This window comes from Citrus sinensis, chromosome 2 (genome assembly GCF_022201045.2).
Source record: "Citrus sinensis cultivar Valencia sweet orange chromosome 2, DVS_A1.0, whole genome shotgun sequence".
Classification (NCBI taxonomy): Eukaryota; Viridiplantae; Streptophyta; class Magnoliopsida; order Sapindales; family Rutaceae; genus Citrus; species Citrus sinensis.
In genome coordinates, this window is record NC_068557.1 from 21,481,526 (window position 1) to 21,494,581 (window position 13,056).

The window sequence follows — 13,056 nt, forward strand, 5'->3', positions numbered from 1 at the left end:
TTTTTTTCTTATTGAGTGGAAAAAATTGGAAAAATATATTTATGCAGAAAGGGAAGAGATCGCTCGAGTCTTAATTATAGGGTTTAATAAAAGAATTTGGAAATAAAGTAAGTGAAGATAGAAGAATTATTTTTTAAGAGCATTTAATGGGTTTTCTCATAAATGGGGTTTTATGAGAGTATTAGAGGGGTGCAAATAGCATCACTGTTTGGTTGGATTGAGTCGAGAGACTCCAGAGTAAGATTCCAAAAGACTAGATTAGCTATTAGTTAATTTGGTGTGATTAGCAGTCATGGAAGAGTGATGATGGGTGGGATGTTGAATTAATTATAGCACTAAATCAGAGGCATCGGTTTTCTCAGAAATTGACGAAATATTGAGATTCAGATGGAGTAATAGTACTAATCAGTCAGCATGCGTGACGGTGACGGCCCTGGACTCTGATCCATAGGCATCTTAAATTTGTATTGAAACTATAACTTCCTTGTATTGGAAAAGTTCACCTTTCGATATTTGCAATTAAATTTCAAACTCCAACATTAACTATTGTTTACTCACTTTTGTAATCTCAAACATTCAATATTCATCAGAGTGATTTTTCTCTTAAAATTAATTGATTAAACTTCAAGTGTTAATTTCTAGACCCAATAACTAATAATTTACACTCTTGAAAAAAGTTGATATTTAATTTAATTAATTTTATCTTAGGGAAAACAAACAGAAGCTTTAATCCTGCAAAGATTTTAATCCATTAATAAAATAATCCACCTTGTTAAATAAGTTGAAGAATAAAGAAGTACTCGATCGATGGCATCGTATATTCGTGGGTTATCGATTAATTTTGTCACAGATTTTCCTTTGACCTATAATAAAATGGAAAGTGATACAAGCAGCTAACTTTTGACTAGGTGCCTTTTACTTTAAGAAAAGGAAAGCTTTTATATGTGTATAAAAATTGCATGCATACAGAGATGTCAAATAAATACGGTGCCACATAAACCCGTGTGGAGAATATTTCTCATATGCTGCAAAGAATAAACTACCTACCAAGTAATGAATATAAAATCCCCTTCAAATGAATAATCTTTCGCACAAGATTCATGCTGGCTCATGGTTTTTAATCAGCTTCGAAAATTAACAGGGTTGTGAGTGAAAATAAGCTATGAGGCCTAATAATAATAACAACAACAAGCTTCAATATAATTCACGATCATTATCTTTTTGGTCTTCATCATCATTTTTGGTTCTGTTACTTGTGATTCTACCTTTGGTTGTGATCTCAGTGTTTGTTTTTGCACTTGGTCCAAATATTGCTAGCCCTACTTTGTCTTTATTGCTTCAATGGCAAGTCCGTTTCTCGGGTTGTTCTTATTCTTCTTTAGCTTCTTCTTCAGTATTAGAGAGTTCTACTCCTCCAGCTAGTTCCTCCAATATCGTCAATGGATCATCCTCAGGTTTTTTCGTCGCAAATGAATCAATTCAACTGGTAAAATTTTGCTTCTTCATTCAAGTAACATATTTTGGTTTTGTAACTGCTTCGTTGATGTTCTTTTGGCTATATGATATTGCCTCACTTGTAGGTGCAAGAACAAGAGAAATTGAAGCATAGTAATGAATCTGATGAAGAAGTTAGGACTGACGCTGTGAAGAAATACAATAAATTGGAAAGGGTTGAAGCAAGTCTAGTTAGAGCCAGATCCTCAATAAGAGAAGCTGCTTTAGTCAGGAATTTGACATCAGTCCATCAAGATCCAGACTATGTCCCCCGAGGTCCCATTTACAGAAATGCTAATGCCTTTCACAGGTACAAATCAACCGATCAATTCTATGAAACGAGTCTTTCTCTATTGCAGACGTCTGCATTTTGTTAAAATTTAATTTAAATTAGTTTAAAACATCTTTGTGCACATATATTAATTTATTGGTTATGATTAGGAGTTATTTGTTAATGGAGAAACTATTCAAGATTTATGTATATGAAGAAGGAGAACCGCCAATGTTTCATGATGGTCCATGCAAGAGCATATACTCAACCGAGGGAAGATTCATTCATGAAATGGAGAGGAGCAATATGTACAAAACTAAAGACCCTGAGAAGGCTTTGGTTTATTTTCTTCCATTTAGTGTAGTGATGATGGTTGCGCATCTCTACGTGCCCGGAGCTCATGAGATCAATGCCATTGGACGTTCCATTGTTGATTATATTAGTATAATTTCGCATAAATATCCATTCTGGAACCGAAGCCTTGGTGCAGATCATTTCATGCTCTCTTGCCATGATTGGGTACGTAATTCTTCATGACCTTCTAAACCAACTCCCATATTCTTGTTTTGCCCCGTTAATTGAATAAAGAATCTTAGGTGCAGGTAGTTAGACATTTTAAAATATTAATTTAAGTTAAATTAAAGTGTGAAGTTAGAATAATGATAAACTATAGTTACACGCAGGCGAAATTATATTAAAGCCTTGCCACAAGCTAAAAAACATGTACGAAATTTTAAGTTCTAACTCCCATAGGTGTGTTTATAACTCCGTTCAGTAAAATAAAGTTTTATTATATCTTGGTCTCATAACTTTAGAAGGTAAACATTTTACCCCAATTTTAGAGTCTTTTTACACTATGGCCTCTGTAACTTTAACATCTTGACGTTGTGGCCCTCTAGATTACCGCTAGAATTTCATCATTTTGATGTATTTACTGGCTCATATACATGTCTGTTAGCAGGGGCCGAGATCGTCATCATTTGTGCCCCATTTATTCCGCAATTCCATTAGAGTTCTATGCAATGCCAACACTTCCGAAGGATTTAACCCCGTCAAAGATGCCTCATTACCAGAAATCAATCTCCTGACCGGCGAAGTCACCGGACTTATTGGCGGCCCCTCCCCGTCCCGCCGCTCCATCCTCGCATTCTTTGCCGGCCGGTTGCATGGGCATATTAGGCACTTACTCCTGGACAATTGGAAAAACAAAGACCAAGATGTGCAAGTCTATGACAAACTTCCGAACAATGTGTCGTACAATTCAATGTTAAGAAAAAGCAAATTTTGCTTGTGCCCTAGTGGGTATGAAGTGGCAAGCCCTAGAGTTGTGGAAGCAATTTATTCAGAATGTGTGCCAGTTTTGATTTCAGATAGCTTTGTGCCTCCATTCAGTGATGTGCTAAATTGGAATGCATTTTCAGTGCAAATAGATGTGAAGGATATTCCTAAGATTAAGGAAATTCTAAAGGGCATATCTCAAAGGCAGTACTTGAGAATGCAAAGGAGGGTGAAGCAAGTGCAAAGGCATTTTGTGGCTAATCAATCTCTTAAGAGATTTGATGTTTTTCATATGACTGTTCATTCTGTTTGGCTCAGGAGACTGAACATTCACATCAGGGATTTTGAACGACCTTCTTGATTGCTCGTGCTGGATGATTAATTTTTAAATCATCAAATCACCACTGGATCCGTCAGGCAAGTAAAGGGACTTAGAATCATGTTCTTCTGAAGATAGACAGTTAGGCTTTTGACACACAGATTCTTTGCTTAATCAATAAATACAGCAAGGTATTTAGAATTCTTTCCTTTTAATTATTGGGCTGTATTTATAATTATATATTCTTAATTTATAATAACATTATAAGAGGGATTAATCCATTTTACATTTTTGGTTTTGTAAATGAACTTTACAAATATACTCCAATCAATTGACTCCGAACATTTTTGTGTTTAATTAATTGTAAATGTAGAATGATAATGTATATTTAATTTTCTGCATAAAACAATCATGCTGAAAAGTTCATCTATAAATTTCGATATGCTATTCGTGACATTAATGAAAACTTTAATTTTGAATTATCAAATTCCTCGGGAAGATCAAAGTACAATTTTCCATCTCGCAAAACATATCCACCGAGAAAAGTCCCATAAATAAAATATTTTGAAGTCATTCTCGGTGCATGCATCCAATTCACAAAAAAATAAAAAATAAAAAATAAAAAATGATGGTATATTTTGAATATGCATGAATTTAGAAATACAAACTAATAAGTTGTTGGATCATAAACTTGATCCAAGATGAATAAATCAAGCCCAACTCATGGAAGGTTCCATGAGTAGGTATGGTTGGTGAGGTTTGAATTATTTGTGTTATGTGTGTTAGGTGTGGTTGGTGAAGTAGGTGAGTGGTAGGTTTTAATGGATAGTGAGGATTTGTTTATTAGTTGAATAAATGAATGATTGTGATCAGTTTGTTTCATGTATAAATACCCCCTCTCCCCTTTGGTTTAAATATCAAGTGAAGTAGCAAAATCTCTAAGGTGTAGAGAGTGAAAAATAAGAGTTGTAATTGGTGAGGAGTGTTGTTGAAGAAATAAAATAGTGTGTTTTTGTGTGTTTTATTTATTAATTCTCCAACAAAGTGGTATCAGAGCTAGTGCTTGATGCTATATATAGTCATATAGCATATCAAATCGAAGATCTTGACGAGAGGAACGTGATGCCACAAAAATCATCCCGATCCGAGACCGGACGCGCCCACACTTGCCGCCGGAAGTTTTCTGTCTTGAAGCTGAGTTGACTCACCGAGTTGAACCAAGCTGAGTCGAACTGAACCAAGCCGACCGAGCTGAACCGAATCAAGTCGAACCGAGTCAACTCGAGCTGAACCAATTCGGACCGAACCAAGACTACCAAGCCGGTGTTGACCGTTGACCGACGTTGACCGTTGACCAGCATTGACCGTTGACCGTTGACCAAAAGCTGACTCGAGTCCTTCCCAAGGTTTTTCGACGTGCCAGATCCATCTGTGCTTTCAGAATCTCCAAATTCTCACTCAATTTGTAAGTTATGGCAAACGGTGGTATGATGTCATTTCACGTTCCACAATTAAAGGGAAGTAAGTTTGACAATTGGAGTATTAAAATGAAGGCTCTATTGGGCGCACATGATGTATGAAATGTTGTGGAGAAAGGCTTTATTGTGCCAGAAAATGAAGCCACTTTAACTACGGTGTAGAAGGAGAATTTAAAAGACTTGAAGAAGAAAGAGAATAAAGCAAAATATCTCATCTTTCAATCATTAGATGAAGATGCTTTTGAAAAGATTGCTGGTACAACCTCCTCAAAAGAAGCATGAGAGAAACTAGAGATCTCTTACAAAGGAGCGGAGCAAGTTAAGAAGGTTCGTCTCCAAACATTACGAGGAGAATTTGAGTCCTTACACATGAAGGCGTCGGAGTCAATTTCTGACTACTTTACTCGGGTTGTAACCGTTTCCAATGAATTAAAAAGAAATGGCGAGGAGTTAAAAGAGGTAAGGATCATTGAAAAGATACTTTGATCAGTAGACTCGAAGTTTGACCATATTGTTGTGACAATTGAAGAAACAAGAGATCTGGAGGATATGACAATCGAGCAACTTCAAGGAAGGTTGCAAGTCTATGAAGAAAAATAAAAAAAGAAGCAAGGAATCGAAGAAGTCAATCCAAAGAAAAGAGAAGAAAGCTCCGACAACGAGAGAAGGCACTATGTCCGAGGTAGAGGTCGTGGTCATAGACGAGGTAGAGGTCGTGGTCATGGACGAGGTTGGAATTTCAACAACAACAACTACAATTATGCCAAAGGAGAAAGCTCAACCAGAGGACGAGGCAGAGGCAATCCAAGATCGAGGTATGACAAATCCCAAGTACAATGCTATAATTGTCAAAAGTTTGGGCATTATGCTTCAGAATGCAGAGCTCCAAGCACCAGAATTGAAGAGAGAGTGAACTATGCTGAAAAGAAAAATGATGAAAATGACACACTTTTACTAGCACGCAATGACACAAGTGGAGGTCAAGAAAATACATGGTATCTTGACACAGGTGCTAGCAATCATATGAGTGGAAACAGAAGCATGTTCGTGCAACTAAGTGAATCTGTGAATGGCAGTGTCGCTTTTGGAGATGATTCAAAAGTACCAGTGAAGGGTAGAGGTAACATTCTTTTTCGTGCAAAAGATGGTAGCCACCAAATAATTTTGAATGTTTACTATGTGCCCAATATGAAAAGCAACATTCTTAATTTAGGTCAACTTTTAGAAAAAAGGCTATGATATTCACTTAAAAGATTATAGTTTTTTCCTAAGAGATGACAAATGAAATCTAATTACAAAGGTGAAAATGTCGAAGAATAGAATGTTTCCATTAAATATTCAAAATGATGTTGCAAAATGTCTCAAAGCCTGTCACAAAGATCAATCCTGGACTGGGCATCTTCGATATGGGCATCTCAACTTTGGAGGACTGGAGCTACTATCTAAGAAGAACATGGTGAAAGGCTTACCATACATCAATCACCCTGATCAACTTTGTGAATGATGTTTACTTGGCAAGCAGTTCAGAAAGAGCTTTCCAAAGGAGTCAAACTCAAGAGCTCAGAAGCCACTCGAGCTTATTCATACTGATGTGTGCGGTCCATTCAAGCCAAACTCCCTTGGTAAAAGTAACTACTTCCTTCTCTTCATAGATGATTTTTCAAGAAAAACTTGGGTGTATTTTTTGAAGCAAAAATCAGAAGTCTTTAAAGCTTTCAAGAAGTTTAAAGCTGCAGTTGAAAAAGAAAGTGGATACCAGATTAAAGCCATGAGATCTGATCGAGGTGGAGAGTTCACTTCTAAAGAATTTTTTGAGTTTTGTGAAGCAAATGGAATTCGACGCCCTTTGACAGTTCTAAGATCCCCTCAACAAAATGGTGTTGCAGAAAGGAAGAACAGAACCATTCTCAACATGGCAAGAAACATGCTTAAGAGTAAGAGGCTACCTAAAGAATTTTAGGCTGAAGCAGTTGCATGTGCAGTCTACTTATCCAATCGATCTCCAACAAGAAGCGTGTGGGGCAAGACGCCACAAGAAGCTTGGAGTGGAAGAAAACCCAGCATCACCCATCTAAGAGTTTTCAGAAGCATTGCCCATGTACATGTACCGGACGAAAGTAGAGCCAAGCTGGATGACAAAAGGGAGAAGTTCATCTTTATCGGCTACGACAACAACTCCAAAGGATACAAGCTTTACAATCCAAACAACGGGAAGATCGTGATCAGTCGAGATGTAATTTTTGATGAAGAAGGAGAATGTGATTTTGGCTCTGGTGTGGATGACTTCAACTTCTTTCCCATTGAAGAAGATGATCATACACAGATAAAACAAGTAGATGAACAACAAGAGCCTGCCACTCCACCTATCTCACCAGCATCAACCACATGCGGAGATTCACCGCCGTCTTTCTTAAATGAAAGAACCGAAGAACGTACAAGGAGTCTTCAAGATCTCTATGAGGTAACTGAGAGACATGACAATCTCACTCTCTTTTGCCTCTTTGCTGATTGTGAGCCAGTCAACTTCCAAGAAGCTGCACTAGATGAGAAGTGGAGAATTGCAATGGATGAAGAAATCAAAGCCATTGTGAAGAATGATACTTGGGAGCTTACTACTCTTCCAAAAGGTCACAAGGCGATTGGTGTCAAATGGGTGTATAAAACAAAAAGAAACGCGAAGGGAGAAATTGAAAGGCACAAGGCAAGGCTAGTTGCAAAAGGCTATAGTCAAAAGGCTGGCATAGACTATGACGAGGTATTTGCTCCTGTAGCTCGACTTGAAACTATTAGACTTATTATTTCTTTGGCTGCTCAGAACAAGTGGAAGATTTTTCAAATGGATGTGAAGTCTACTTTCTTGAATGGATTCCTTGAAAAAGAAGTTTACATCGAACAACCATTAGGCTATGTGGTGAAAGGACATGAAGACAAAGTTTTGAGATTGAAGAAAGCTCTTTACGGGTTAAAGCAAGCACCAAGGGCATGGAATAGCAGAATTGACAAGTATTTTCAAGAGAAAGGCTTCACCAAATGCCCATATGAACATGCTCTCTACATCAAAGAAAAAGATGGAGATATTTTGATTGTGTGCCTGTATGTGGATGATCTCATCTTCACTGGAAGTAATCCAAGCTTGTTTGAAGAGTTCAAGAGAATGATGATCAAAGAGTTCGAGATGACTGACATCGGACTGATGGCATATTACCTCGGCATTGAAGTCAAGCAAAAGGAAGAATGCATATTTATCTCCCAAGAAAGCTATGCAAAGGAGATTCTCAAAAGGTTCAAGATGAATGATTGCAAGCCTGTAAGCACGCCAGTGGAATGCGGAGTCAAGTTATCCAAATATGATGAAGGCGAAGATATAGATCCAACATTTTTTAAAAGTTTGGTTGGAAGCTTACGTTATTTGACATGCACAAGACCAGATATCCTTTATGCTGTTGGACTTGTGAGCCGATACATGGAGAATCCAAAGACCACCCATTTTAAAGCTGCAAAAAGAATCCTTCGCTACATCAAAGGTACAATTAATTTCGCCTTGTTATACTCATTTTCTAATGACTACAAGCTTATTGGATATAGCGATAGCGATTGGGGTGGAGATGTAGATGATCGAAAGAGCACAACAGGATTTGTGTTCTTCATGGGAGATACTGCTTTCACATGGATGTCAAAGAAGCAACCAATTGTCACGCTATCCACCTGTGAAGCTGAATATGTAGCTGCCACATCAAGTGTTTGTCATGCAATTTGGCTCAGAAATTTGCTGAAGGAGTTGAGTTTGGCACAAGAAGAGCCAACCGAGATTTGTGTTGATAACAAATCAGCAATTGCCCTATCCAAGAATCCAGTCTTTCATGATCGAAGTAAACACATAGACACTCGCTATCATTTCATAAGAGAGTGTATTGCAAGAAAAGAAGTGCAAATCAAGTATGTAAAATCACAAGATCAAGCAGCTGATATCTTCATTAAGCCACTCAAGCAAGAAGACTTTGTAAGATTAAGAAGTTTGCTTGGTGTCATAGGATCAAGTTTAAGGGGAGGTGTTGGATCATAAACTTGATCCAAGATGAATAAATCAAGCCCAACTCATGGAAGGTTCCATGAGTAGGTATGGTTGGTGAGGTTTGAATTATTTGTGTTAGGTGTGGTTGGTGAAGTAGGTGAGTGGTAGGTTTTAATAGATGGTGAGGATTTGTTTATTAGTTGAATAAATGAATAGTTGTGATTAGTTTGTTTCATGTATAAATACCCCCTCTTCCCTTTGGTTTAAATATCAAGTAAAGTAGCAAAATCTCTAAGGTGTAGAGAGTGAAAAATAAGAGTTGTAATTGGTGAGGAGTGTTGTTGAATAAATAAAATAGTGTGTTTTTGTGTGTTTTATTTATTAATTCTCCAACATAAGTTTCATATGTATATTTACCAAAGTACAAAACTATAATTCTAATATTCTGAATGATTCCTTTATTTTATTTTATTTTACTGTGGATCTACGGTTTGCGGCAAAATATAATGATCAAATTTGACATCAAAGGGTCCCATAAAAAGGCCATGGATACAGCTGCTAGCTTTTTAGGTATATAAAGTTGATGCATTATTGTTGTTATTTATATCAGTATTTGCCTGATCTTGTACCCCAAGAACAATAACTACACACTGATTAATTGATCAAGAGTGGATAACAAACCAATTAAGACTAATCAAATAGAAAACAATGGAGATGAAGAGTAAGAACAGAACAAAGAAACAAGTTTGTAGAGGTTAAGTCATGGTGGCCTGCATCCTATTTGAGAAACAGAGCTACAGCTTCCATCAATGCAAATCAAGATACAAGTTTCTTAGAGAGAGTTAATTAATTGAACTAGCGAAGCCATTAAGGCTTTATATACACGTCTGTAAGCTTCCTGCAAATTGGCTCAGAAGACAGCTTGCATTCTGGGTTTGTTGCTAAGAAACCCAGAATTTTCCCGCTTCTTTTAACCGTTTCTAACAACCTTTCGCACGTGCATATCATGTGATGACCATTCGAAAGATTAAACGGTATTCAAGGCCACAGTTTTTGGGCTTATAATGGCTGAATGTGTCACATGGATTGCGGAAGCTTTACTTAACATAGGCGTCTGAGATCATATAAATGTCATACGATGATGTCAGACGCGAGAGCGACGCTTCCAAGCGACATGTATTATCAAGCCGCATTGTCGTTGAATATATTTGGAAAGATCCGACATTGTCGTTTGTTATTATATCCAGATTCTCGTTCACACTTCTAACAATTATTTTTCATGTAAGTACGAAAAATTTAAGGATTTTCTTTACTTTTTTTTTCTTATTTGGGTGCGAGTGAGTAACCAATAATAATGTATAGGTGCGGAAGCAATGTCATTAGTGGGGGATCTAATCAAGATAACGGGAAATAGGATAGATGTTTGTTCACTGTTAACTTTGCTGCAAAACGACGTAGCGAGGTTGCTCGCAGATTATGGGTGTGGTTAATCTAGCAACCTAAGCCGGTTCCCAAAAGGAAAAAAAAAAAAAAAACAAGTCTTTTATTTTATTTTTTTACTAAAGCACTCATTAAATTTCGAATTCAGGATTTAAGTTATATCACGGTCACTGTTTATTACTGGAACTAGACTTTAGCTTCAAGTATTTTATTAATTTAACTTTTCATACTGATTGTGCCTACTAATTAAATGTATATTTGTAATTGTAGTGAGTGATTAAAAGGTTTATTTTGGAATTTCAAATTGTCAAATTAAATAAAAATTCTTTTTTTTTTGTCTTTTCATTAAGTTACCCAAACTAAATTAATATTTCAAACAATTACATATTAATATCTCTCGTAAAATAATTGAGATTTCAGTTAATGTTGCCACGCCACTCTGCTACTGCTATTCTCTACGCTATATATTCGATAATATGAGATAAATATTGAAAAATTCGTGTCAAAATTTAAATTTAAAAAACGGGTACTCCTAATCCGATATGCTTTTTTCTAAGATAAATACAAGTGTATAGAATACATTAATTTGAGTTTAAAAATTCCTTACTTAGATAAGAATTTTCTCACTATCTGATCTTTCTTAACAAAATTGTTGGATATTGATTGTTAATAAATAAAAAATTCAAAGTAATTAAATCCTAATAATACACTAAAAAATAAGATCTTTAAAAACTCAAGTATTGAAATAGAGATGATCCTAACTTTATAAACTATTCGTGAGTTCAAACGATATCCTGCACTCAGGCAACACAAGAATTCAAATATCTCCAATACAAATAGACTGCTACTATGAAGGTACGAGTCACATACTTACAATAATTTTAGCCATTAAAGTATACATACGTAACAAAATATGTTACTGTTTTCGTGTTTTATCTCTTGCTGTCGATTGCAGCAAAAGTTGGTGTTCAAATTTGGGGTCAGTAACAAGAGCGGCCGCATGAACGCCATGATGGCTGCCGTTAGCTTCAAAGGTAAAAACAAAGCTACATTTTGATACTTTCAATCTTATTATCTTGTTACTGTTACGTGGTGAATTGAATGAGAGTCGCGAGTATGTGCATCAATTGAGATCTCAATTTTATAAGTGCAATAAATATTACCCATAAAAGTTACATAAGGTTACAAATGTTGCATGTAGGAGTGGAATCGGCGGCAGTAAGAGAGGAGGACATGAGGCAGATAGAGGTAATAGGAAAAGGAATAGACGCGATTCAACTTATTGCTTTGATGGAAAAAGAGGCTGCGAGTATTGGAGAGCTATTGAGTGTTAGCAATGTTGACGTTGACGGTGGTGAGAAGAATGAAGAAAATAAAAGAGCTGGAATCCAACGTGAAGCAAAAGTGACATTCAGCCAAAACCAATCCCGCAGCCCTTACGTTTGTCGGATCAGTATGGTATAGTTTTTTATTTTTATTTTCTTTTTAATAATTAGACTTTCTTTTTTATTTTCTAAATATGTTTTCTACTGCTAGTATGACAATTATGGAGTTTTAGTTGTTTTTGATCTCTTTTATATTTACTATTTTCATTCAGGTCATATTAGTTATGTATTGTCATAATTGTAATCAATATTGACGCCACACCACTGACACCAGTAAGGATACATACTATATGTAAGGACTTACGATGATAAGAAAAAAAAATAATAATAAGAGGAATTAAAGTGTCTTTCACTTAACCAACTGGGCCTTGGCCCAATGGCCAGCACCCTACACTCACAACTGTGAGCACAGTGGTTTGAGCCCCCGCGACGCATGTATGGGTTTATTTTATTCCTTAATTATTAAGTGAAAGCAGTCTTCTCTCTTTCGAAATGTGAGTGGAGTAGACACCCCTCGAATATTAGAGAGGGTAAAATATGAGCAGTCTTATATAAGAATTAATGTAAATTTGGTCCAGTAATTATCTGATTGTAAATATGAGTTGTAATATAAATATTAGTCTTATGTAATTAAAAAAAAAAGTGTCTTTCACTTTTTGAATAATTCAAAGGTGCTTTACATTGAATTGAGAAGACAATAATGGGACTTGATTAAATATCTAAGACGGTGAATGAAAACCTACGAAAAACTACAGTGATAAAAATATGAGTTTTCAGAAGGATTTAAATGTCAATATCTCTTTATTTAATCTAGAAGGTACACAACATTGGACCCTCGCTAAAATGCTTTTTATGTGTGGCAAGCATTTGTGAATGCCTTTTGGGACAATTGAGCAAATAATGCAATTATAGCAGCATTCGATTTTCCGACAAATTGTCTTCACAAATTCCGAACCACTTGATGGGTTACACAAAAGTAATTCACTACAATTCTCGGGACTATCATCTTTATTTTAGATTTATAGTAGTTATTGGTCTCTTTAACATTTGCCATTTTAATTAGAGTCATACTGGTTCTATATATTAATCAAAATCTCAGTGTGGGAGAATTATTGCATATACAGTAGTTTGCATGTAAGACGTGGATTATCAAATTATTATGTCACTAATTAATAATCAATTCAATTAATAGGATACACGTGACAATCAATATTGATGTCAGCTGGCAAGAGTATAATTATATACAAAATTTTATAATGATATAAACAAAGTTTAAAATGCACTAAAGTGTCACTCTCTTTTTGTTTAATCCAAAAGTCCTTTATATTGGGCCCTAACTAAAATGTATTTTTTAAATAGACAATTATATTGACTACCTT

The 13,056-nt window shown here is 35.9% G+C and overlaps 3 protein-coding genes across 3 annotated transcripts in view; 2 read left to right on the top strand and 1 right to left on the bottom strand.

The window, feature by feature from the left end:
* Positions 1-13,056, bottom strand: part of LOC102629811 (uncharacterized) — a 64,924-nt gene that overhangs the window by 38,908 nt on the left and 12,960 nt on the right. The window lies entirely within an intron of this gene.
* LOC102625578 (probable glycosyltransferase At5g03795) lies at positions 986-3,728 on the top strand. The gene is made up of 4 exons (XM_006469414.4): positions 986-1,486; positions 1,581-1,804; positions 1,936-2,284; positions 2,727-3,728. Exons 1-4 carry the CDS (start codon positions 1,163-1,165, stop codon positions 3,402-3,404), a joined length of 1,575 nt encoding a protein of 524 aa, XP_006469477.1. The 5' UTR covers positions 986-1,162; the 3' UTR covers positions 3,405-3,728.
* Positions 11,142-11,756, top strand: LOC107175699 (uncharacterized). The gene is made up of 3 exons (XM_015527389.1): positions 11,142-11,147; positions 11,248-11,326; positions 11,494-11,756. The coding sequence occupies exons 1-3, from the start codon at positions 11,142-11,144 to the stop codon at positions 11,754-11,756; spliced, it is 348 nt and encodes a 115-aa protein (XP_015382875.1).

Coding starts and splice junctions, on each gene's coding strand:
- LOC102625578 (XM_006469414.4), top strand. CDS start 1,163: ATGAGGCCTAATAATAATAACAACAACAAGCTTCAATATAATTCACGA. Junction 1,487..1,580: donor CAAATGAATCAATTCAACTG/GTAAAATTTTGC, acceptor CCTCACTTGTAG/GTGCAAGAACAAGAGAAATT. Junction 1,805..1,935: donor AATGCTAATGCCTTTCACAG/GTACAAATCAAC, acceptor GGTTATGATTAG/GAGTTATTTGTTAATGGAGA.
- LOC107175699 (XM_015527389.1), top strand. Junction 11,327..11,493: donor GGCTGCCGTTAGCTTCAAAG/GTAAAAACAAAG, acceptor TGTTGCATGTAG/GAGTGGAATCGGCGGCAGTA.